Raw genomic sequence first — 27841 nt, 5'->3', positions numbered from 1 at the left:
TTTGCAGCAGAAGCCTGAAGGTTTTGTGCTTGCACTGACTGGCATTTAGAGCTGGTATTTTGACCTTAGTTCCAGCTGAAGCAAAACAGCTACAACCATGCGTCAGTACAAGTATGTTTAGGTCACATTAATGGTGGAAAATGTTTTAAATTATTTATCCTGGTCTCATTTTATGTATTACAAAACCTGCCATTTGAACACGGTAGAGAGGACTTTTTATATCAACTGTATTTGGTATAAGTAAGGTTTACTGAGTATATGACCACTGCTCAACACTTTCTTTTTTTTTTTTTTTTTTTTTTTTGCAACAATTACAATTTGGGAAATGTGCTATTTTTTTCCAACCGTGTTCTATACAAGTCACTTTACTCTCATTTACTATCATTGATTGCATTAAAATGAAAGACTCATCATAAACAAATTATCACAAAAACTGTAAGCGATACTACATTATACTTTCATCCTCCTCTCTAAATTGTCTATGAAACTTCGATATGAGAGGAAAATAACAAATGTAATACCTTATGTGTACCTAAGGCCAGATGCTGAACACCAAACTATTATAAGTAGGTTTTATTTTAGGTCCTTAACTCATAGAATCTGTCTCTGCAGCAGTAGTTAATGGAACAGCATTATAATCAAAGCCTGAAGACACTGCCTTGCACAAACACCCACAGATGGTCCACTTCATGGTTCTTAACAGTGTCTGCACATCAATTGATGGCAGCCTATTTTTAGATCAGCACAAACATAAAAATACAGAATTGCGTTGAGACTGTGACACAAGCTATGATGATTAAATGGAAATGAAGTTAAATATTTTCCCCAGATACTGATTTACAGAGTACAGATAATCTTTGTATTTATTGCTATACCATAAATTCAATGTTATTGAACTGTTGTCCTCACATAAACTTATTTTCAGTTATTCGTTGTTACCAAACATTGTTAGTTATATAAGGTAAGGGAGAATTACACAACTACGTGCTTGTTTCTCATATGTACTTATTTGGTGCAGGAAGCAATTTTCTTTTCCATGGAATAAGAAAAACAATGATTGAGGACATTCTGTTTGAATGTAGTGCAATTATTAACTATTGTAACTATTCTTTTTTATGTTGCAATGTTTTCTTAAGGAGTACGCCGATTTCCAGTACAGACGGAGACATAGACAGCGAAGGCGAGGTGACATGTCCAGTCTCCATAGCAACACACCTGACCCTGATGATCCCAGTGATAGCACGATAGGTAATGCAATGGACACATTGGGCTTTCCATTAAGTGTTTTTTTTTTTCTTTTCCATTATGTCAGAGATTCTTGTTTATTTGACAGTATTTTTCCCAATCACATTGTTGACTGACATGGGTCTACTGCAGTTAAAATCATCCTGCTACTTCGTATCCTGTCATTTAGTTCTGTTTTAGATTCTTTTGGCTGTGATGAATATGTAGGATGTGCTGTTTTGATGCCAACTAATGAGTTCTGTTGTGCATTTAATTGATTGCCGAATTTGTTGATTTACTTGAACAAAATAGCTATTTGGTGTAGTCTGTCTCCCATTTATTAATCTGCAGCATTAGGTAACAGGATAATCTTTGTCCGTAATTGAGGCAATTACCAAATTGTGTTTTTTTCCCCCCACTCTTATTGTCTCTTTCTGTTACTGCAAAGACACCCAGGAAGTTGGAGATGGACTTCGACATGGTCATTTGATGGTGAGTGATGTTTCGTCTCAACTCAAGGATTTCAGGCTTTTGAGGACAATGTTGGGGGAAAAAATGAATTTTTTTCTCAATTTGTATTCATCATCTGTCTGCCTGTTGTTGTACAGACTTACTGATGCTTCTGTAGGAGGTATACAGTGTTGCTGACATAGGTATATGGATTAAAAAAAAGTCTGCACACCCCCGTTCAAATACCAGGTGTTTGTGATATAAAAAAATGACACCAAGATTAACAATTTCAAAACATTTTCCACCATTATTGTAACCAATAATCCTGAACAACTCAATTGATTTTTTTTATCCTTTCGAGAAAGGAAGTTAAAAAAAAAAAAAAGGGGGATAATGTGGTTGCACAAGTGTGCACACCCTCTTATAACTGGGATTTGGCTGTGTTCAGAATTAACCAATCACATTCAAACTCATGTTAAATGTGAGTCAGCATGGCACACACCTTTCACCATTTAAAATGTATCTGGATAACTCCAAATAAAGTTCAGATGTTCAGGCTTCTGGAAGAAAGCAAAAACAAACAAAAAAATGTCAGGAAATACATACTACAACCACTTAAGTTGGGGTTAATAGAGGCACTTTAGGCAGCACAGTGGATGACTGGTTAGCACATCTGCCTCACACTTCTAAGGACCCGGGTTAAATTCGGCCTCACCTGTGTGGAGTTTGGATGTTCTCCCCGTGCCTGTGTGGGTTTTTTCCAGGTGGGATAGGCTCCAGCACGCCTGTGACCCTAGTGAGGATAAGCAGTTTGAAAAATGGAAATAGAGGCACTTTAAATGGTGGAAGTTTTGTGCTGACTGCCATGTAACATACTGTATGTTTTTGTGCGACTTAAGAGACAAATATTGGTTGAACTCTAAATTGTACGATTTAAGATGCTCCATTTTAGTCCCTGCTGTTCACAGAACCATTCATTCATTAATTCGCCTTCCGGTCCGCTTATCCTCACTAGGGTCGTGGGCGTGCTGGAGCCTATCCCAGCAATCTTCGGGTGAGAGGCGGGGTACACCCCGAACTGGTCGCCAGCCAATCGCAGGGCACATATAAACAAACAACCATTCGCGCACACATTCACACCTAAGGGCAATTTAGAGTCTTCAATCAACCTATCATGCATGTTTTGGGGATGTGGGAGGAAACAGAGTGCCCAGAGAAAACAGACGCAGGCACGGGGAGAACATACAAACTCCACACAGGCGGGGCCGGGATTTGAACCCCAGTCCTCAGAACTGTGAGGCAGATGTGCTAACCAGTTGGCTGACATGCCGCCTTCACAGAACCAAACATGAAAAAGTAATGTGTGTGTGTGGACAATACCTTAAGTCATCTTCAGTGTGCCCCTGTGTTGGTGCATTTTCTTGCAGGGTGTTGGTTCTTTGGATGATGATGATGATCCTAACATTCTACTGGCCATTCAGCTGTCACTCCAGGAATCAAGGATGCCAGGGGGACAGTCCACTCATGAAGTCCTTGCTAATGAAGCATCACTTGGAGCCATTGGCACATCTTTGCCTTCTAGGCTTGAACAGAGTACTCCAGGTGTAGAGGTTCTCCCCAGAGTGTCCTTAAGCAGCTCAGAACTGCTAGAGCTGGGAGACAGCTTGGCTAGATTTAGCCACATTAACATCAGCAGCCATTACTCTGTAGCCACTGGTAATCCCACCTCTGTTCAGCTCTATGACAGCCACAGCCAAGCCAATGGCTCCTCTGTGCCAATACCAGTAGCTCCAGGCGTTAGTTTCTCATCAAGAGGTGTCTTCTCATCCTCCACTGACACAACAGCCTCGACCACTTGCAGCAGCCAGGACCCATCCTCTTCCTCTGCAATAGCAGCAAATGCCAATCTGCTGGGCAACATCATGGCTTGGTTCCACGACATGAATCCTCAAGGTATTACCTCGGACCCCACAAGGTCTTGTCACACAGACACAAATGTGGACCCACTCCACTGCAGGTGGTGAAGAGTGCCTGCAGGATACAGACTAAAAGTGGGGTTGTCATCCTCCGTGAGAATAGGAAATCCCTGGAAGGAATGGTGGAAGTTGGTTTTGGTTCCCCAAGAGTTTGTGACATGGAGAAAAAGGAGTGTCCAATTGTGGAGAGGCCAACTCAGCTCCATCTCGTGGGGCTAGAGCCCATGCCATTACCTTATATGCCCACTCGTGATATGACTGGGGTCCATGAGGAACGTGGAGATACAAAGGTCTGCCATGTTGACACACCTCAATGTGCACCAGACCAATTTCCCAGCAGCAGCTCCTCAGAGTGGGAGGAGCAAGTGCACTTGGTATGACCCGAATGCTTTTTTTTTCCATTAATGAGCATTTTTGGCAGGTCAAAGTAGTCACTCTGTCTATAGTTGGCATATTCATTTGTAATGTATACTGAATCAAGTTGTGTCACTTCGTAATTGCTTGGAAAGTATCAAGGGTATTTCAACTTGAGCTGGCAGACCGCACAGAAATAAGTCCAGAAAAGCGTTTGCTCCACTGAGAGCTCCTTAGTCGAGAGTGGTATCAAATTACAACGTAGCGACTGAGAATATATTTCTTAAACGGATCATGTGGCGTTGGAGTTGTCAATTTGTTGCTTTTCCTGCAATCAGATGCAAATTGACTGTGACCTCAACCAGCATGTGTATTCTACTTTGTCAACTCAAGAATTGAATGTGTTATGGTCAGGTTTGATAGAGAAAATAACTATAGCCCGTACAATTTGGCCTGACTACATCGGATCAGCCACGTAGTCATGTATTTTCAACCTACTTCCAGCGGTTGTATCTCCCGCTGGAGCACCTTCTGATTTTGCAAGAGCGCCGATCCAAGCCGCTCCAGATAGTTAGTGTCAAAGGCCATCGGTTTTTATCAGTGCTCTCCCAGTACATTTTCCCTTAATGCTGATCAGTCTCCGCATTACAGGGACAACACACTGGCATCTGCAACCAGTTTACTAGTATTTTGTTGTACTTTTCAAGATGTAGAGTACAAAGAAATAACTGTCATTCCTGTCCACCTCCATCTGCTTCATAGTGACTAAACACTGAATATTAAAAGCACAGTTTACAGTCACCAAGTGGATTCTTCATTTAAAGCAAATTGTGCCTGTCTAATGCAACCCCAGCAGCTAGATTTTATGTGAAAGTGTCCAACCACTGACATTGCTTGATAAAGCGGCTTTAAGTGAAACCTTTTAAACCTCGCAAAAAGTTTTTGGTGAGTTCTTTCGATGAGAGAGTAGAATGAGAAAATATTGGTCAGATATTTTAGTGTGTGAGACATTCACACAAAATCGTTAGGTCTATCCAAGTTAAAAGCAGGTGGAAAACTCAATATAGACCTGACTGTGAGTCAGTGTTGACCTAAAACCCTTTCAATCAGCAGCTAACAACTGCAGAATATGAGTTCTTTTTTCACAGCAACTTCAGAATTCTATTGAAAGGTGGCTTAATTTGTAGCTCTGATTACTGCAGCTGAATAGCTGAATGGCATGAGGAGACTAATTAGCAAGTGGTCTTATTTGGACTGCAGAAAAAGGCCAGCGAAAAATATGGGTGGCAAGTCTCATTTAAACTTTTCCAAATGTGACTAAATCAAGCCCCCTGTAAATGATCTCTTGTTTTGTATTTACATGTAATAAAAGCCTTGATAGTGCTGTGCGGCATGTCCCTGACTGCAGGGTAATGCATTTCGAACCAAATCACAGATGTCTGTTGTTACATCTCAAACAATGGAGAGTTTATGATTCTGAAGCAGTTGTCTACACAAGACAGAAGATGCAGTGCCTTTATTTCATTCACAGTTATTAAATTATCCAGTTTGTTTATTTTTGCCCAGTATTCAGAGTGTAAGCAAACACATACTGTAGTATGTGTGTTTTTTTCCTTTCACTTCATGTTTCATATGCACAAATATGAGTACTTTTTTTCGCAGCATTACAATTTAGAGGTTTCATGAGTTGACATACTTTCAAATCTTGCCCCCCTATCCCTTTGCTGTGGTTTAATTATAATGTCACTTGACTTTGAATTGGGCTACAGTAGACTCAAAATGGAGGAAAGTTGCAATATAAAATGGATATTTATTTGAAAAATAAACATATCCATTGAAGAATATGGAGTGTGACTAACCATGATCAACAGAAACAAATGATCAGTGTTTAACCTTTTGGGACGTTTGTCAGCTTTCTGCCTCACTGATGTGAAGTAAATGAGCTTTTGTTTTCTAATGACTTAGTATAGAAGTATAAGAATTGCTTTGGTAGGTTTCTTGAAGTGTGTTAAACTGTGAGTGTCATGTGATCTGTGGAGCAAAGTTCCTTAAGACTTGGTTAATGTGTGGTAAACACAGGATAACCTACATATGTTTCCCCTGTTGTGTAACAGTATGCTGTGCATTACACCTCTAATTGACCAGGTGATTTATTTTAAAATAACATTTTGTAACTCATTGAGATTTTCTATTGTAAAGCGACTAATCCTTGAAATGCTATTTGCACTTTCATAGTCTATACTTGATACATTCCCTCTTTATATGAATTGTTTGGTGTGTTATGCCAATAAACTGTGTGTTGAGTTTATTTGTGTGATTTATTTATTTTTTTTTTGATTTTTTTTTTTGGGGGGGGGTGGGTCCTTTTCACCTGATTTTATCAAATGCGAAATGTAACCAATGTGGTTAGTTAGTTACACACGACCTACAGTCAGTGATTGTAACTTACTACTCAAGCATAATTCTATTGTGGAGAAGATTGTAAAAATAAAGGTAAATGGGTGCTCTGTGTTTGGGCAGAAAGTGTTTTTGGCACACCTAGCAATTGAGACTGCAATTGACCTTTCACTAAGGAAATAACACTAAACAAATATACAGTAGGTCAAAGCTTACACATACATTGAACACCATTGCCTTATGATTGAGACAGAAGACAATTATATTAACCAAGGTGTAAGGTTTGGTAGTTCTGTTATAAACTATTACAATAATTACAACAATAATCAATAAGCCTATACAAATGTTTTAACCAGGGCAGTATGGCTAAGGGCAGCAACATGCCCCGCCCATAAAAAAAAAAAGAAACGTAAAATGAAATTTCTACAACACAAGAAAATGAAGTGAACTTATCAGTAAGGTTATGCAAAAATAAGAGGAAAAAACGAGGATGAAAAAATGAAATAGTGTGAATGTGTACTTTATCTGTTACATGAGAAAAGTTGTGATTTTGTCCCAGTCCCACTAAGCATCACAAGAGTTGATTGCAAATTATAGTTATACGGCAAACCTGCTAATAAAAATAAAGAAGTTGAAACAAAACATTAGGCTATACATCTGTGTGAATTTGTTGACACAGAATAGGTATATGCCATTACTAGCCATGTTGTAAGAAATTACTCCTTTGCTGACTGATAATTTGTCATATTAGTAGGATAATCAAAATCATCTTTGTTTGCCAAGTATGTCAAAACCACGCAAGGAATTTGTCTCTGGTAGTTGGAGCTGCTCTAGTACGACAGCCATTTTGACAAAAAAATACTTTGGATAAAAATACATGCATAATACACTTGCTGTCAAATGCTACAATTTATACCAACCTTAATTCTGCTGTAATTATCTGGCACACACAATTGTTAACTTCCACGAATATAATAAAGCAAGCTAACCAAATCTATCTAGTATGCTCTTTTTTCTTTTTTTGTCACTCAAGCTAGCACTACCACTGTGCGCGCAGATACAAAGAGACCAAGATAAAGATGGGAGCATGTTACAAAAATCTTCAGTCTTATCCAGGCACAGATACTAGTCTTTGCTCCCAAGACTGTAACCTTTGAGCTTTTGCCATAGCTTAATTACATGTTTTTTAATTTTTATTTTGGTTAAAAATAATTAATTGAGGTGGATCCAAAATCTGACCAAGCACCGCAGTCATTTTTTTGACAACAACTGACACACATAGGCCCTTCTGATTTAGGAAAATGGAAACATTGTTTTCAGCCGACAACCGTTCTGAACTGACAGTCCTATTTTACACTTCGTGCCTTGTGTATCTTTCTGAAGTTAAACTAATGAACTTGGCGTTACCATCTTTGGGGTACCAAAGACGATAGTTAAAAGCTGTACTTCTTCCGGAATAAAACACGACAGCCATTGGTGTCGCTCAACCGGAACACAATGATTTTATTCCTGGATGCGCACATTAGAACATTTCAGACCGTTTCAGTGTAAGAGCACACTCAAATTCCAACAAAACGTACTAACTATCATTCTAGATTGATGGGTAGACTGGAAGCGAGGTCACACTGGATAAAATCACCTGTCAGTCACAGGGCTAGCTGACACCCAAGAGACAACCATTCATGCTCAGCGATTTAGAGTCTGCAGTTGACCTTTCGTTAAGGCCCTCATGCCTTAGTTACTATTGCTAAGAGAAATAAAGCAACATGGGTTTGGGGAAATTTCAAAAATCCAGACAGAAACAGGCAGAAGGGTCTGTGGTATGGCTTTGAAGGTTATATCCATGATATCAAACTGACACAAAGAAGAAACAAACAAACATAAAGGTCAAAGCTAACGCATAAAGTGAACCACCACTGCCTGATGATGGAGACAGAAAACAACGATATTAAGGAACAACACTATTCCTGTAACATTTGGTAGTTCTGTCATTTACTATTACAATAATTAAAGAACAACAATAAATAGGCCTTTCCCAATGTAACAACCGAAGCATATAGCTATTTTCCTTAGCTTGGTTGGCAAGGTGGTTTACCAGCTTAACGGCTACTAATTCGCGTTAGAGCATAATGTTAGCCGGCCCTAACCAATGTGGCGCCCTAGGTGAGATATTACTACATACGCTGACAAAAGAAGAAAAATAGCATCGTTTTTAATATTGCCTTTAATTTATAATGTCATACAAGTTAAAATATAAAATTGAACATTTTCTTCAGTTCAATAGTGTTATCATTATTGCCAATCAAATCATGCGAGTAACTTGCTGTTGCAACACGTAATGGAACAAACCATAAGTAGCAAAAACCTGACCACTCTTTTTTTTTTTTTTTTTTTTTTTCTTCCTTGTGGTCTGGACAGTTTTGGTCGTTTTGACATGTTTACAAAGTTTTCAGGGGTCAAGTCAATAAATTCACCCCTACCCCAACAGGGAGTGAGCAGTATACCAATCAGCCAAAGGAGGGAGTGTTTGGTATTATCATTTGTAATAATATTAATTTGGCATTGCATGTGAATTTGAATGTATGTTAGCGTTTCCATGTTAAGAGTCAGTTGTCAAGTTATTGCAAATATGTGCCCCTTCCCCACTTGAAAGAGATTCATTCATCGACGGAAGATTTCATCTGGATGTTACTCGATAAAAACGTTTAAAAAAATAAAATAAACGCTTGTTTTATTTCAGCATTCAGTAGTTTGACAGTTCGTCAAGAAGTTTCATTCCGTACTGAATTTGATTTAAAAAAAAATAGCACGAGAAAATATTTCATTGTAAATACATTCAAGTAGTAAGAGATACATAAAATACAAATTAGTAATTTCTATAACATCAAGGTCCAGCCTGAGATTTACTAATTTTTCACAAATACATGTTCTTATTGGCGGCACGGTGGACGACTGGTTAGAGCATCAGCCTCACAGTTCTGAGGAGCGGGGTTCAATCTCCGGCCCCGCCTGTGTGGAGTTTGCATGTTCTCCCCGTGCCTGCGTGGGTTTTCTCCGGGCACTCCAGTTTCCTCCCACATCCCAAAAACATGCATGAATTGGAGACTCTAAATTGCCCGTAGGTGTGACTGTGAGTGGAATGGTTGTTTGTTTGTATGTGCCCTGCAATTGGCTGGCAACCAGTTAAGGGTGTACCCCGCCTCCTGCCCGATCATAGCTGGGATAGGCTCCATATTTTTACATGGCATTACCAGATAACTAACAACCCTTTATTGCTCAGTGACTGTTTTTGTCAATGTCTTTATGTCTCAAAAGTGGTCTGTTCTCGTACTAGAGCGGCTCCAACTACCGGAGGCAAACTCCTTGTGTGTTTTTTGGACATACTTGGCAAATAAAGATGATTCTGATTCTGATACATAACACCCTTAATTTGAAGTTTTAGCCTCATCACTCGATCTGATACTCTTTTCACCTTCAAGACATTCTTAGCTAACTCTTCCTTTAAAATAACCCCTATTCCATTTCTCTTCCCATCTACACCATGGTAAAATTATTTAAATCTTGCCCCTAAACTTCTGGCCTTACTGCCTTTCCACCTGGTCTCCTGGACACACAATATGTCAACCTTTCTCCTAATCATCATGTTAACCAACTCCCGGGATTTTCCTGTCATAGTCCCAAAATTGAAAGTCCCCACACTCAATTCTAGACTCTGTGCTTTCCTCTTCTCTTTCTGCCGAAGAACCTGCTTTCCACCACTCCTTCATCTCCAAACCACAGTAGCTGAATTTACACCGGCGCCCTGCAGGTTAACGGTGCCGGGGGCGGACGTTGTTAACCCAAGGACACGACCGATATGAAATTTTTTAGATGAACGCTCATATTTGTTTGACAAAGTTTTAAGCTGGATGCCCTTCCTGACGCAGCAATTGGCAGCAATTGGAAGCAGAGCCCAGTCTGTGGAAAACAAGCGACTGCACAAAATAATGAAAGCATTTTTGTGGCACAGTGATAAATTGCCAAACACAAACACCTCCCCGTACTGTCAACGACTTCACGGAGCAATCAAGTAACTGTAATTCATCGAAACCTAACATTAATATAACCATAATTTAACCATATCACATACACACACACACACAGAGAGAATGACAAAGAAATTCTTGGCTGCAAAATAATTCACATATGTAAACATAATGGCCCGAAGAAAACAGGAGAGTGGCACAAAACACCAATATGATAATCCTATCTAAAGGATAACAGAAAGACTTGTTTGGCGCCGAGCAAGAATTCTCCGTACTCCACAGACAAGGTGAGGTGCCTTATACTGTACACCACACATACAAGGACCAAACTGTGCGTGAGTAAAATTAAGTAGTCTATCGAGCTACATAGGGCACCAATACTGTAACTTAAAGAGTACCTCAGTAAAGCTTTTCTAATGACTCTCCCAAACCATGAGGTAAATTGGCCATCTCCAGCTGACGCTCGAAGCAGATTGACAGGTACTTATTGTAGTAAAGCAGCTGGGAGAGTCGTAGGGGGATCCACTGCAGTAACAGGCCACTGGCAATCAGGGAGTCTGCTTCAGAGGAAGGCAACAGTTGGTCTGAAACAGGGGACTCATCAATACAGGGCTGCATCAACACTCAAGAGAGAACTGGCAAAGGATGGCTCAACCATTGAAACTGCGGTTTTCAAGTGAGACATCTACAACCCATACCATTCAGATGTAAGTGGAGCATTGGTCATGCTAGAGGCATGCATGACCATAGTAGCAGCCTAATCATTCAAAGCTCACTTCAGCCCCAGGAAGTTGACGTGGAACAGCAGGTTACATATAATTCCCCTCTGGATCCTTAATCCGAAAGATGTGCAAGGCATGTTTCGAGACCACCACAATGTGTATAAAAGGAAAACACTTGTCCGAAAGCTTACATTTTCCCTTGCTTGCCAGCAACACTTGTTCACCGAGCAATAGAGGTTGACCTTTGACCCGTGTGTTATACTGGTCACACTGATGCTTCTGTTCAGCCCAGCAGTTATTCTGAGCCAGTGTAATGGCACAGTGCAGTTTTCCCAAAAGGGGCATCGCAGAGGCATCAAAGTTGGATACAGTCACATTGTGGCGGGCATTCTTGGAGAGACTGTCAACCGGGCGCCTAGGGGTTTTCCCAAACATCAAATGAAAAGGTACAAATCCAGTCGCCTCATGCACAGTGCAATTACACACAAGCCATGGTTTGGCTCATCTGTGGCCTTTTCTTCTTGGAGCGAAGAGGCAAAGAGCTCAACATGTTGCCCAGGGTGTGGTTAAACCACTCTATGCCATCATTCCCCATAGGCCATAGGATTGAAGCGCGAGACTCGTCAACTTCCAACTACATCAAGAGCGCAGCAATCAGCTTGCTTTTGAAATTTGCATCGAAGTCAGAGTGGAGGTGCTGGGGGAATCTATAAATACAAAGGTAGTTTTCTCACAACTTCTTTGCTGTACTTTTAGCATGCTCCAATTTGTGATCAGTGATCAGTGACCAAAGATCAAGACTGCCCTCAGTTGACCTAAAGTCAACACACACGACTTCCAGCGGGGTAGAGATCCTGAGATCCACTTTCCAGTGGGGCCCTTGCTGAACGCTCGGGAATCTTGCTGAGAACAAATCTGTGGTACTGTATCACATGACATCCTTCTCTATGTTATATCAGACAAAATGCTGGTGAACTAGAGAGAGTGTGCCGAGTGACCTTGATGGCCAGCACGGTCATGAACACCAAGCAACACTTCTGCCTTTAGGGATTTCGGCAAAACGAACTGAAACCTCTTCTTCTTGGTCAAGGGATCCTTTGTGACCCCATAGTGGAGGCCGTCCGTAAGTGTGAGCCTATTGCATGTTTTAGGGCTCACAGTCTTTGCTGACTTTCATTGCAGGGTTCGTGTGTGGAAGCCCTGGATTTTCTGTCACAATAATGAAGAGCTCTTGAGATGACTGCTGCCTTATCCTTACTAAAGTAACTACAGGTCAGCAAGAGACAGGTAAGGCAATGTGTCCCGGCCAACAGATTACAAGGCGGTAAGGTGGTGGCTGCATGCCGCCTCGGAGCATTGTCCCACTCATGCAAAGAGGAAAGGAGAGAAGATACATTATCCTCAGACACTGACCCCTCAATGGCAGCAGAGCAGAGGTACACCCCAGGGACTGGCTTGCACAGCAGCTGCTCCCTCAAAGATATCATGAATGGGTTCTGCTGACAGCATCTACGACTAAATTCTGCCTGCGAGGAATGTGCTTGATTTCATAGAAATATGGAGCCAGTTTGGAAACCCAATACTGCTCACAAGCTCTAGTTTTGACTTTGATTGTGAATGAGAAGACTGTTGTCTTATCAGACAATGAATCTGTGAACCCTTTGGCCAGTGGCTAAACTCTTCTCATTCTGTCCATTTTAGGGCCAAACACTCCAGTCTGTGGGCAGGAGAGTTGGTTTCACTGTGACTGAGAAATTTGCTCGTTCAAGTGATGGGTTCCTGGGGCCAATCCCAATTCTACCCCTTAGCCCTTTGCCTTAGCCCTTTGTTTGAAAGGCCAAGATGAAGGGGTAAATGGGAATTGGGACGACATGTCGTTACCCCTCACCCCGGCTGGCTGTGTCATAGGCAGACGCGACAATTGTTTACATTTGCAAGATGCTGTCTTTTGTCAAATTAACATTATTATTAGGGTGCATACATTTCTATATGTTATCGTTGTCTACTCTAAAAACACATTTAAAAGGAACATATTTTGATGAACTAACTTTATGGCCTAACATCGGCCAATAAATAAGACAAACAACAACCATCACAAAACAATAACCAAACATTTGTAAACACACACACAAAAAGAAAATATCTCAAACAGCAGAATAGAAAATAAATTTATTGTCACTCTCACAGGAACAATGAATATCAGTTAGGCATCTCACAATTTGCAGCGGTGAGGTAAAACATAAGCATGCAATTATCAAAGAGACAGACTTATTCACAGAACATACAGTTATTCACATTTGGGAAAATGTTCATATTATGATATGGTATTGTGATTATTTAATTTAATAATTCTTTCTAACCGTGGATTTTCCACTGTAGTGTGACAGTAGACTAGCAATATGCAATCTCTTAATGAGGCATTTAACCAACAATTCAAATAATGGCTTATATTTAATGACATGACTGTCATTAGTACGAATATCAATAATTATGCTCACTTACATTTATGTACTTCCTTGTCCATTCTGCCATCTTGGAAGTAAGCGCTTCGCCTGTCAGTGGGGGCGGAGTCCCATTCCCCTCGCTTTCAAGTGAGCTCCTGACCACACTTGGTTACAAGGGCCATACACCTCTTCGTCGTAGCCCTTGGACAGTCTCCAGCCTTTTCAGGGTTTCCTCTTCAGATGGAGAAAAGTTGGGCAGGTCATCCAAACAGAGGCAAGGACCAGTGGGGAAGCATATTCACTGACTGACTTACTGATGATGCCTTTGAACTCTCGTAGAGATAGCACCTCTTCTCAGTTTATGGTAGTGTGCTCGAGGGACACAGCAATAGGGTATCCTGAAGGGCAATCATCAGTAGGTGCATTCGGTGGACAAACTCCTTTGCTTCCCAACAGTTCAGCTTGTCTTTGGAAAAGACATCTTGGTAAGTGTGCACAGGTTTGGCCTGCTGTTTCTTTTCATCTGACACCTTACAAACTTCAAGTTTGACATCCACCAATCTGCTGTCCTTAAGCTACTGAAAGAGGGTATAAGCGGCATCTGATTTGGGGGATGGGCAACCTCCCTGACTGGTCTGTGGCCTACTCACACTCTGAGACAAGAGGTCTTTCATAATGACTCAGGGAAACAAAGCTGCAACCTTAGCATTGCAGCACAGTTTCACATGCCTCTTTATTGGGTTCAGTAACTTCATTGGGACCCAACAATCTACTTACATGGTGTCACCCAACAGAAGAGGGAAGAGGTAGGCTCCACAATGACAGTGCTCCCAGGTGACACAGGAGCACTGCTGGGCAACCTCCCCCACACTAGAACGAGTAATGCATCTGTGCAATTCAAGAAACTGCTAACACTCAGGGTCTGAGGTGTTGGAGCAGGCAAGCTGCCAGTACCTTTCACCAGACTTTGTCCTGTCTATCATGGGGCTAATGACATTGCTTCCAATAAATGTATCTCTCAAGAAGATCAAATTTATTCAGCAAGGAAAGTCGGCACAATGAATTTAGACCCATAAATCTCAACTACCTGCTCATAGATGCACCTTGATTGTATCGTAAGGCCACCACAGCCAACAAGTACCACCTTCTCTGGTAAGAGCAGAGGACTATGGAGAACACCAGCAGCTAGCTCTAAGCTTGGATTCTGCCTCCACACAATCAAGCATCCCTCTCAAAGCAGATTGACTCCCGACAGACACTGGGGCCTAAAACAAATCACTTGCTCCTTCCACTCTATGTGAGCCTACAACAATCACCGTTTTGTCAACAGGAAGACTACTACAACAGGTTAATTATTGGTCGTTACCTGGCTGAAGGTGTCACTAGCACCGCCCATAATAATAATAACCCTCTCATGGCACAGATGGGCTCTCACGTGACAGGGTCCAAAACAGTTGAGGCAGCATGTAAAACCTACAGTGTGCATGAGTTGAGTGATCAATGGCGCCACACACTTTTACAGGTGAAGGGCTCACCCTGGTATTGGTGTCTACCAGTCTGACGGCTACATGACTTTTGGTCTCCTGGTCTTTGACAGTTTTCAAGGGAAGCGTTGCACAAAGATATGTGCTTGTTAAATTTCCCACAACCTGTTGAACTCCATGTTTGTTAGTTGGCGAGTCAGTGGCAGCCCGGGCCACAGAAACAACAGAAGGAGATGAAGAAGCTAGCTGATGTGAGTTAGCCGTAAGAGTATTTGACTAGGGCTGACTTCAGAGCAGGGTAGAGGCCGGTAGACAGATAGGAGGTGTCCCCTGCTGGTGTGCTACTGAGGCAGCCTATGGCATAGACGAATCAGTTGACAGGCTTTGGTTGTAAGCTGATAAAACCACCACTCATTGAAACGTAGCTCCCGTCTTTCCAACATTTCTCACATGAGCATCCAGATGCTCCTGAACCTCAGCCGCAGTCCACTGCTCAGGTGCTTGCTGTTGAAACACCATGGCAAGACAAGGCTGAGTATAGATTGATTCGTGACAATAAGTGGGGTCCTCAACAGATTTGCGAAGCCAATGTTGTACCTGAACGGGTTCAATGAACAAAAGTTGATGAACTATTTAATATTTGGTGCAAGCATGAATTGAACTAATTGAAAAAGTGCTCATTCTGGCGTCAAAGATTGTTTTGTTTTTTTTCATTCAAGTGTGCCAGGTTTTGTTAGGGACTTAGAGGAAAAACTCATCTGAACACATTATATACGCGCCTTCATACGTCGGTGGCTAAACGCTGTATTTGGCAAGCGATTCAGTGCGGCCACAGTCGCCATTCATGCCACGCACGTCGCAGCTGCGTAAGACCGCATACTCGATAAATGCACTAGCTGGTCATAATGGCAAAACCAGCAACAACCAACATGAAATAAAAACACGCTCACACTCTCCAAAACTGCGTGATCAGTCACCACACCACACCGCTGCCCTCCGCACCAGAGGAGAGAGTGGGGAGAAGCAGACTTGAGACGCATACCTCGAGGACCAGAGTAGAGCTGGTCTGAGATGTGCCAAGTGTAACTGGTAGTGTCTGACTCTGTGTTTTGTGTTGTTGTAAAGACGCACACCAGGGTTGCTTTGGAGTTGCACTTAGTTTATTCTCAGTATTGTACCTGATTTAGTCAGCATAAAACAAACACACTGGTGTGCTCCCTCCCATGAAGATCAACAGTAAAAAGTTGAGAAGGGTGCGCACCTAACTTACACGGGGCAGTGTCACATCAGTTATTGCAGTACGGGTACACGCTAAAATTAACGTTGCACAATTTGACACTACATCAGCACACATTAGGTTATATTATTATTCAAACTTAAGTATTTTGTGTGGTTATAATACAAGAAATTACATACAAGATATTTACAAGATCTTAACTGACCCTGTGACCCCATAGAATTATACAAAATTCTGGGCTCCAAAGTAATCCACATATGGAAACACACTGGCCCTGAAAAAAAAATACAGTGGCATAAACCAATGATATAATCTTCCTCGCTAACATCCATCCATTTTCCTTACTGCTTATCCTCACTAGGGTCGCAGGCTGCTGGAGTCTCTTCCAGCTATCTTCAGGGGGGAGGAGGGGTACACCCTGAACCGGTCGCCAGCCAATCGCATGGCACATAGAAACAAACAACCATCCGCACTCACATTCACACCTATGGGCAATTTAGAGTCTTCAATTAACCTAGCATGCATGTTTTTGGAATGTGGGAGGAAACCGGAGTACCCGGGGAAAACCTACGCAGGCAACATGCAAACTCCACACAGGCGGGGCCGGTATTTGAACCCCGGTCCTCAAAACTGTGAGGCAGATGTGCTAGCCAGTCATCCACCCTGTCGCTGGGTTGTGTAATAGGTATATTTATGTGCCACTATGTTCAGCATCAACTCTGTGTTGAGTTTCAACACATTTCTCATGTCCTTAACTGCGTTTACATGCCGACCGGCAGTTAACATGCCGCCTTCCATTGAATACAGAAGTGCTGCGTGCATCGAGTCCATTGATCTAATTTACATTCAAATGACAATACTATAGCAAATGTGAAATAGTTTTAAAGTTAAAACACTGTGGTGCTTTACAATAAGTTCCAAAAGTATTATCGTCCCGCAGATAAAGTGTGACTTGAGACTTGTTCAATATAAATCTAGGTACACACTGAGTCATTGCATAGTTTTTGCAAAGGAGGCTCATGGAGGCTCAATGTCAGCGACAGAGATTGATGAGTTTCAGCAAGAAAAGGAACAAGACAACAATGTCCAGGTAGAGGCTGAGCGCAGCAAACACATACTCCTCAGGAGAGATCTCGTATTTTCTGTGTTTTCCGCCCACGATGAGCTGGGTATCAAACACCAGGTACTGCAGAGATAGAATGAGAGAAGATGCTTCAACAGCAGGGGTGATGACAGCTTGTTTGTGTGATTAAAGACACATTGTGCCAGCAAAGGGAGGAAGTTTGAAAGAAACTAACAGCGCTGTAGTTCTTTGAGCGGAGCTCTAGTACTCATAAATAATTCCGTCGACGTTGCACAGCTGAAAATAAGTGGTGACTTGCTCCTGACAGCCTGTTGGGGCTCTGTGAGCAATCCAATCGCTCCCCTATTTGACAGCAGGGGTGACCAACATTTGGTGTTGGCGCCAAGGGCATGCTGTGAGATGGCTGTGAAAATGAAGCCCCCTGTTGGTAAGAAGTGTAAAACTCAAATAAAAGGGCAAAAGGACATCAGAGTCTGTTTGCGCTAACTACTCAAACTGGCACTGGAGGTATGCCGCTTAGCCCTTGGATCAAATCTTGCATCTCATTCACACTGGTGACATTAAGCCCTCTTTGATTGTGATTTAGTTCACTTGGAAAGGTCAGTGTTGGAGAGCTTATTTCATTCCTGACAAGTGCAGAATACTTACCAAGGAAAACAGCAAGGTGCCCAGGCAGGCGTAAGCAATGTACGCAAACTGTTCAAAGACAAAATCAACAGAATTTTCCATTGTCAGTGTAAAAATAGCGAAAATAAAATGTTCTGCAGCTGTGTCTTAGTAAAATGCCTTCTATCAGGAGAGCAGTGTTTAGTTTTGGCTCCAGATCATTTGTTGGATGAAAAATGGCTGTTTAAAATCAATGCCTATTGTTGTAAATAGCTGGCCTGATGCAAAGAAATGTGCTGTTGTCAGAGTAAACTGCTGTGTATACTTAAGAATGTCAGTGTGAGATCAGTGCAGCTTTTTTATTCATTCCACAAGCATCTCATTGTAACATGGATGCCAATCTTCCTGCCTCATTTACCTGTGATCGGAGGATTGCACAGAGCAGTGCAAAGGAAAAGAGGGTCCAGCCAAACACCCACAGGCTTCCACTTGCCATGGTGAAGTCCCACTGGTGTCACAGAGGGGAAGTGGAGAGAGAGAAAGAGAATGAGAGAGAAAGAACCAGAGAGTCAGAGAGAAGTGAGACAGAGCGAATGTGACCAGCCTTGAAAAATACACAACACTGGTGGCAGCGCATCTTTCATTTATGCTCATTATTACAATAAAGGCCACTCAAGGTCGTCGAACATTACAGCCGGGCTGCAAAGCATCCCAGATTACTGAGTGATGAAGACACATTGCAGTTCAACACGTGAATATACTAACGATTATGGGTATAATGATCCTGGATAATTAATCAACCAGATGCAACACTGGCACGTAGGGAGGGAGGCGGCATTTTGGCCTGCCTGCCCTTTTCAGAGAGACAGAAAAAGATGGCAGCTACCACAAGAGAATCACTATCACTGATTACCTGACCTGCAAATGCAAGATGAATGTAAAGTCCAAAACAAAACACACAAATGAGTCACATGGTCTATAAACCTTAATCTATTTTGTTTAGTCAGTATTCAACTTGATGTGGTGTCTGTTAATCTGTGAAATTTGTTCATTCCACAGATTAATAGTGAGTTGATTGAAGAGTCTATAGATTAGTCTTTAGTCGATATATAAGTATTTATGACATATATCCCTCTATTAAACCCAGTTTAACAAGACTGAAAATCTCTATAATCGTTCAGATCAGTGACACAGATTTCAAATAGCATCTAAATAAATTAAAAGGCAACTCTCACTGCCATTTCCATTTTGCCCACATCTATTTCACTATTAAGGTGCATACTAACATGCACTCTCGCATACAATTGACCAAAACAATTCTAGCGAAAACGGTTCAGCAGCTGAAACCATCGAGTTGTCTTGACTCAACACCATCTAACTTTTTCAAAGCTATTGCGAGGTCTGTGCTAGCTGATTTGCAGCAAATAATCAATTGCCCACTTCAGTCAGGCGAGTTTCCTAAAGCTCTTAAAGTAGCTGCCATTAAGCCTCTTCTAAAAAAAAATAGAACACTGGACGCTTCCATGCTAGCAAGCTATAGACACATCTCAAATCTCCCTTTCATTGCCAAGATTGGAGAGTTATTTTTAATCAACTCAGCAATTTCTTGAACTTAAATTGACTTTTTGAGAAATTTCAATCAGGTTTCCAAACTCATCACAGTACAGAATATGCTTTTATCAAAGTGCTAAATGATAGAAGGTTAAATACTTCCTCAATTCTGGTCTTGTTGGACCTCAGTGCGGCTTTGATACGGTAGATCATAATATACTGCTGAACAGGTTGGAAACGTGGGTAGGACTAAATGGAACAGTCCTTAAATGGTTCAGGTCCTACCTGGAGGAAAGGAGTTATATTGTAACCATTGGAAGTGTTCAATCTCATCGAATGGTAATGACCTATGGGGTCCCTCAAGGTTCAGTTCTTGGACCCCTCCTGTTCAGCCTGTATATGCTACCCTTGGGTTAAATTCTTCAGAACTTTAATTTTGACTATCATAGCTATGCAGATGACACACAGTTATATCTAGCAGTTTTTTCCAGATGACTACAGTTCAATTGAGGTGTTGTGTCACTGTCTAAAACAGATAAATAACTGGATGAGCCAAAATGTTCTTCAATTAAACCACAACAAAACTGAGATAATTGTTTTTGGCAATAAAGAAAAGAGGATTGCTGTTAGTAAATACCTGAAGTCACTCTCTTTAAAAACCAAAGACCAAGTCCGAAACCTTGGTGTTCTGATATATTCCGACCTGACTTTCATCAGTCATATCAAATCAATTACTAAAACGGTCTTCTACCATCTGAAGAACATATCCAGAGTGAAGACTTACATGTGTCAAGCAGAGCAGGAGAAGCTCATCCATGCTTTTATCTCAAGTAGACTTGACTATTTATTGATCTTCTGACTCAACTCCCCAAAAAGAGCATTAAACAACTGCAGCTCATTCAGAATGCTGCAGCTCAGGTTCTGACCAGAACAAAGAGGTCAGAGCATATTACTCAACTTCTAAAGTCTTTACACTGGCTTCCAGTCAGCTTTAAAATTGATTTTAAAGTTCTGCTACTGGTCTATAAATCACTAAATGGTTTAGGCCCTGAATACATGAAATAAATGCTCATGGAATATAAACCCAATAGGGCTCCGAGATCGTCAGACTCAGGTCAAATAGTGGAGCACTGAGTCCAAAGCAAACATGGTGAAGCGGCATTTAGCTATTATGCTGCACACAAATGGAATAAGTGACAGCAGTGACGTCAGCCGCAAGTGTGAATGTTTTTAAATCCAGGTTAAAATCTCTTGTTTTTTCTCATGCTTTTTAGAGCGTTTACATTATTAAATATGTCTTACACTGTATGCTGTTCTAATTGTACTTTTATTATTTTTTTCTTTGTTTTAAATATTTATAATCATATGAAGCACATTGAGTTACCTTGTGTATGAAATGCACGATATAAATACATTTGCTTTGCCTTGCTCTAACTATAAATCATTTAAAAGGCGTATTCACAGTCATCATTACCTGAATTCTTGCTCATACCATAGCACACCTTATAATGAGACTTTAAAATAGCACCCAAATTTTAGCTGTAGAATCCTGCTGTTTTCTGCTCTACATATGAAGAAGTAGGCCGTGTTTACAAGAGCTGTATGATTTCTTTCAGTTTGCTTTGGTGAAATTTCTAATTGGATATTAGTTGTCAAGGGTACCAAAAGACTTGATAACAGACACCTTTATTTGGGCAAACCTCCTTTGGACTACCAACCAAATGGTAGACAAAAGGATTGAGCCAGACACATTGCTATTTGTTTATCGGTAAACAGAGAATTGTCACTTTTGTTTTACAACAGGAATAGAATGGCTAGAATACAAAACATATTAAAAAAAATACTGTCACAACAGAAAGAGAATTCCAACTTCTAGCATTACTTATGAATGGATAATGTCTGCACATTGCAGCACTGTTCAATATTTTCCTATATTTAATTTATTGGCAAGTCACACTGAACCCCACAGGTATGACGTCACTATTTGCACACCTTATACATTTATCACCTTCTGACCCCTGTGCCTTGCAATCCAGATCAGGGGCTTCCACCTTAAACCAAACTGTGGCCAACAGAGCCAAGGTGTACCATTAGTGGGAAAGTAGCTTTTATAATATGAACAAAACAGAGAGAATGGGATGCAGCAGATAGCCTAGCGCATGTCAAGGTCATTAACATTTTGTTTGGTGCTAGGAACAGGGAGTTAACCTGATTTACAAATGCACTGTTTTTTTGTTGTTGTTGTTGTTGTTTTTTAGCAGTAATCATACAGAGAGCCCATCCATGTTTAAAGCTTTGCTGGTGACTGCATGCTCAGCGTAACACTTTTGACTGCAATATGGACATTTACCCCTGAGCCAGAGCCAAGTCACTGCGGTGTTGTGACGACATGCCTTCTGCTGCCAACTGAAAGTAGCGTGTGCGACAGACCTCACCTTTGACTGCATCGCAAATACACTCAGGGAGAAGGACACTAACGCCGTCGCGCCCACGGCCCACAGAACAGCTTCGGCTGAGAAGAACCTGCAGATAGCCAAATCAAACACAACGAATGCAGTAAGGCAGGCCCCCCATCGTTTCATAACTGAGAAGCCTGAGCAGAAGGATTCAGTCTTGCATGGTTTTCAAATGAAAATGTGCTATTATTTCCTTTCTGTCTTAGCTAGCGATGGCACCCACAAGACATGTTACATAATGTATTGTTCCTCTTCATTTTATATCAGTTTCACTTATGACAGACCCATGAATATGATAATTGCAATGCAGTATTCACACGAAGCCTTCAACTGAAACAGTGTCTCATCAAGTCGCTCATACAGCACACTCTGCTTTTGAACCATGTGGTTCTTTATTCTGAAAATAGGGTTTTCTACGTGCTTTATTTTGTATTGAGTAGACTTGGTATGTACTGTAGATAGGAAAGAAGGTAGATGTGTGGATTAATGGATGGATGGGTTGGTAGGGTGCAACTGTATGACTTTGAACCACATGTTTCTTCAGGTAGGCTTTTCATAGGTCAGGTCAAGTAGGTAGATGCCCTTAAGTAGGTAGATGAATGAATGGATCGATGGACAGATTGGTGAGCAAGATTTTTTTTGTTATTTTTATTTTTTTTAAAGCCAAATGTTTTTGAACCATTTATTTCTTTACATGGATCAAACCTTAGGTCGATGTGTCGGTTAGGTAGCTGAGTAAGGTAGGTAGATCACATCAGTGTAGTACCATGAGATGTGGAGAAACATCACTACTGCGTATATGGATCCGCATGAGGTTGAGGAATAAATACTCACACTGCTACGGATCCCAGCATTAAGCCCTCTGCAATAGTCTGTGACAGATATGGAGGTGGGGTGGGGGAGAAAGAAGACGTAAATACGTGACAAAAAAAAAACAAGAGAAAAGGCAGTAAAAGAAAGGAGGTGAGGTTGGGCTTTGATTTAATGGCTGGCTGTGTGCCACTCACAAACAAGCCCAGGGTGATGAAATTGAGGGGGACCCCACGCCGAATGTTGTCACAGCAGGACAAGACCACGATGAGTACAGTCACTGTCCCCCTATTTCCCAAAGAATATAGAGGGGCTGTTGTAAATAGCAAATAAAGTGAGGATAAACAACACAAAATAGCACTTATGTTCAGTATGAGTTCACTGAAGGGGATATTTATTCACAGTGGAGCCAGCATTTTCATCGACTGGGACTCAGTGCTGTGACAGCCTGAATTACTTTTATGGTTTTTATTAGCAACGTTTTCATTTAGTTCACGTACCAACAGGAGAGATGTGGGCATTGAATGTGTTTAAACATTCTGAATGAATATTTTTGATAGCTGACTTACATCATGGTATAGGAGAACCAGTTGTTGGTCAATGTCCATTCCTTTAGAGAATCCCTGTTATTTCAAGAAAAATGGGAGAGGAAAGTCGCGTTTAATAGAGTTGCTATTTCTTTGACAGAGGCACGAGAATCATTGCATTAAATATTAACAGAGGATAGAGCATCATGCACATGGGAGTTGAATGCAATTTATGAAAAGAAATTACTATTGCAGCGTTCCACCATATCCATTATGCAACACATAAAGCTCTAACCACTGCAAGATAACATATTGGGAGGGAGAAATTCTATTTTGCTCTCTACCAACTTGCATCATATTATTTACCTCAAAAAGCTTCTTAACTGAGATCCCTGGAGCTCTGTGGAGGGGTTTGGCATGGGTCAAGAAAGAATCCATTCAATTATGCTGCACAAGCAAAAGGTGCAGGTCCAGGATTGTTTTTATTTTATCAACGTGATTCCATGGGAGACAAAGACATGACTTTTCTCAAATGTTCAACCGTAAACTTATTTCCCACTCTACTAAATAAAATGTTAAACTAGGAGGCGGGAAATGAAAATACATCAGCGTACGTACTGTATGTACTTAAAAGAAAAATACTAGTTTACTTTTTGGTGGAGTTAATTGTATCCCGGCAGACTTTATGGATTTAAGTGCATTTAAAAAGTCTGTTAATAATGAAAAACAATAATTTCAGTAACACAGTAATTTCATCTGTTTGGCATCTGATTGTACTGCTGAAAAACGTACAGTAGAATTGGGGGATGTCTCGTGGGATACATTGTCTATGACCTTAGACTTCTAGTTTTCTTCATGATTTACTGTACTACATGCTAAGCATCAGTCTGACTTTCATCCAAATTGACTTAGGATAACGTTCTTAATAATCATAAACAAATAGAAAAACAAAAGAAACCTACGAGTACTTTTTTGTTTTATCTCTGAGCTTGTGGTAACACATCCTGGTGCACTGCAGCTACTATGACAAATTACACTGCAGTCAATTTTATTATTATTATTTTTTTTGTTACTGGCAGTTGGCTACCTGACGGCCATTTATCTTGAATGGAAGCTGTTCATTGGTGTAATGCTGCCTTACCAGTAAAGAAAAGCACAAATGATTCCGACCGTCACCAGCAGCTGAATCATCAAGGTCAGGTAGACTTTCCTTATGAAACCTGTTGACAAAGAAAGTGCAAGGACACTGTCAGCTGAAACGCACATGAAATGACCCTGGCTGCCACTGTGACTATGAAGGTCGGCGTGTGTTTATAGAATGAATATAAAATGGTTGTTCAACATTTCACTATTGTTCTGCATTCTAACCAATTATTCTTGCATTTCAAGAGATTTTTGTGTGGGAGCTGAAGAGCTGAGCTGGATTGTAGCAGTGATCAAGGAACAATTTCTAGTTTCAAATCAATTTAAACAAAACACTGCAAAGCTGGCGGCACAGTGCGTGAGTGGTTAGCACATCAGCCTCATCTTTCTGAGGTTAGGGATTTGAATCCAGGCTCCAGTAAATGGATGGATGGATATTGAAATACAGTACAAACAAGAAAATATGAACATTAAATCAGACCGTAGATTTTACATACTGCAAACACAATGTTACGATTCTTAGACAGGAAATACATGCAAAGCGCAAGTGCGCTTTATATTGTAGTATGAAAGGTTCAAAAGATATGTACAATCCAGTGAGCACAAATTTTGAGCAGAAACTAAGGATTGGCTTTGTTTCTAGCATTAAAATACTGCAGTTAGCAAGCAAGCTAACATACTGTATGTACAATACTGTATTCGTCTTAGCGACAAGGCTCTGATTATTGTTTTCCCACAAACAAAAAATAAGTGAGACATAGCAGACTCACAGATGACATTTTTTTTTAAATTGATGACATGTAGTATTTTAAAATGCTCATAACTTTTGATCTGAAAGATCTGTGTTGTCTGCACAGCGACTGTTCATGATACATTCAACGTCAGCTCAGAAAACGTGCTATGACCTTAAAAATGTATTCAATTGTTTGAACGGCAGTCACTGATGGTGTAGTGGTGCACTCGCCTGACTTTGGTGCGGGCAGCGTGGGATCAGTTCCCACTCAGTGACGGTGTGAATGTGAGTGCGAATGGTTGTCCGTGTGTATATGTGCCCTGCGACTGACTGCCGACCAAGTTCAGGGTAGTCCGCCTTTCGCCCGAAGTCAGCTGGGATAGGCTCCAGCGCCCCGCGACCCTAACCAGGATAAGCGGTGTTGACAATGGATGGATGGATGTTTGAATGGCTGGAAAAGTGATAGAAGGGACAGATTCAGAAAGTGAGGGGGCCATGCACGCGCCCCAGCTACACTCCTGTTCTTAGGTGGGAATGTGAGCGTGAATGGGGCTTTGTCTACATGTTCCCTGCAATCGCCTGGTGACAAGTCCAAGGGTGTACCCTGCCTCTGACCAGATGTCAGCTGGGATAGGCTCCAGTTTACTGATGAGGATAAGCGGTATAGAAAATGGACAGCTGGCGCTGCAAAGCCAACGAGACATGAATTATCAGCACTGTCCTTATTCAGCTCTGAAAGTTACAGTAGGTACAGTCAAACTAAAACAACTGTTTCTTTTTCCATTTGACTAATGCTCACCTCTCCGTATTGCAGAATCCGCAAAAACACTGTCCTCCAATCCATGAGAGTAGAAAGGTGGCACTTGTTCAAACTGGTGCTCGTCACCAGCTGCTGCTTGGTCTTCTGAGTGGATCCTATTTTCATAGATGCCAGGTGGGGTCACCACTGCAATGCCCTCTTTCCCCACCTAGTTCACAGAAACATTGTTGCTCATACAAAGAAAGAGTAGATGTCGGGGGTAACTGAGGTCAGTTATCTCATTTTTGGGTAAAATCGATTCTGGTGTGCTACCAGTTACAATTTTCAAATGATTGTACTGGAATTTCATGGGATATTGTCCTACGTCACAGAGAAACCCAGATGATTTAAAAAGATCTCCTACCCAAGCGGCTTGTGCTTGTTATCACTTATTAGCCATAACCATGAGGTCTGTAACATTGTTTCCTCTCAGACTAAAGTGGACATTGTATGTGCATATGCATTATGTTTTCCAGTATTTTTGTATGTAAAGGGACAGACATGTTTCAATATGTGTGATATTTTTCTAATGTAAATGGATGACAGATATTTTCAGTATAATCGTAAGTGAATGGAATGCCACAATTTTCATTATGAATGTACAGTACGTGTATGGACAGACAGACATTTTCATTATCTGTGCCAAACAAATGTGATGTGTTGTAAACGGTGGACATAAGAAAATCTCAACCCCACCCTAAACCACCAACCCCGCCCTAACCCAAAGTCTGGACCCCACTTGTTTGCAATCTGACACGAGATAAGCAAGAAAGCAGAGGTCAAAACCTATACTTTCAAACACTCTACTTGCCACATTAAGTGAATGCTCTTCAAACTTTTAAGGATTACTGTTTTGTCTCATGGCAGACGAGTCGCTAAATTTTGTGGTAGCTGAGATCAAATGTCAGATTGACCTAATCAGTGCAGTTACAACCAATTCTGTAATTTTCGGGGATTGTTGTGATTCACATTTCAAATGATATCAAACACAGCATGGCCAAATCATCGTCATCAAGCAACTGCCTTGCAGGTACAACACAGTCAACAGGTTTTCCTTGTCAACATTTGTTGTAATCAACAGCAGAACAACTTGACGTATTTTTAGGTCATTTTAGGTTTAGAGGTGTGAGTGTAATTCATCTTTTTCATTTCAAGTTCTAGAAAGAAACTGTTCATCTTGAGTGTAGGAGGCCACACATAAAAGACAAATTCATTATTTTCGAAAAGTGCAAAAACATTTTTGAACTCACCTGATAGGTCTGTCCTCTATATAAATTCTGCTCACAGTCGTGAGGGTTGTAGGGTGGAGGTGGAGGTCCATATTTATCGTTTCTGCTACCATTAGCCTCATCCATTCTTCTCAAAGTTAGCTAATATTTTTTTTTTTTTCAAGGGAAACACAAAAGAACATGTAAGGTCATGGTTCTGACATCAAGTTACTGTTTGGAATAGCATCGACACTTTCATCAGTGATTTTCCTTTGGCATGGGCCAATGTCAGCGTAAAGACAAATTCAAGCATATTTTCAAAATAAGGCATTATGCAACCACTGCGAGCCAACAAAAGTCTAACATTCTTACTTATGGCCTCAGCCTGCGTTTAATTCAGCCCTTTATGTACTGTATATTTGGTAGCAGCATACGTGGATAATTGATCACAGACACAGAGTATATAATCAGACTGTAAAACCAGGATTTCCTTTTTACATACAGTGATTACAAGAGGGGTCAGTATTATCTTAAATTCATTTATCATGAAAGACAGTCATTAATACTTCAATAATGACTAATTCTGCTTGATTAAAACCTGCTTTAAAATG

General features: G+C 41.0%; 2 protein-coding genes across 2 annotated transcripts in view; one reads left to right on the top strand and one right to left on the bottom strand.

The window, feature by feature from the left end:
* The window catches only part of LOC133401235 (ankyrin repeat and IBR domain-containing protein 1-like), a 43082-nt gene extending 36770 nt beyond the window's left edge, over positions 1-6312 (top strand). Inside the window, 4 exon segments of the mRNA XM_061673948.1 lie at positions 1137-1248; positions 1673-1716; positions 3102-3680; positions 3683-6312. Of these exon segments, the coding sequence (XP_061529932.1) occupies positions 1137-1248; positions 1673-1716; positions 3102-3680; positions 3683-4030 (1083 nt within the window). The 3' untranslated portion in view covers positions 4031-6312.
* An 11034-nt stretch (positions 6313-17346) lies between these two features.
* On the bottom strand, positions 17347-27377 carry zgc:110410 (uncharacterized protein LOC553618 homolog). Its single transcript, XM_061675633.1, has 10 exons — positions 27273-27377; positions 26023-26191; positions 24489-24567; positions 23390-23443; positions 23018-23108; positions 22845-22882; positions 21990-22077; positions 18422-18511; positions 18046-18093; positions 17347-17499 (listed from the first exon to the last, which is right to left on the bottom strand). Exons 1-10 carry the CDS (start codon positions 27375-27377, stop codon positions 17347-17349), a joined length of 915 nt encoding a protein of 304 aa, XP_061531617.1.
* Between the last annotated feature and the right edge of the window lie 464 nt (positions 27378-27841).

Source organism: Phycodurus eques, chromosome 4, assembly GCF_024500275.1.
Source record: "Phycodurus eques isolate BA_2022a chromosome 4, UOR_Pequ_1.1, whole genome shotgun sequence".
NCBI lineage: Eukaryota > Metazoa > Chordata > Actinopteri > Syngnathiformes > Syngnathidae > Phycodurus > Phycodurus eques.
The sequence above is the reverse complement of the archived record's forward strand: the minus strand, read 5'-3'. Positions and strand labels throughout refer to the sequence as shown.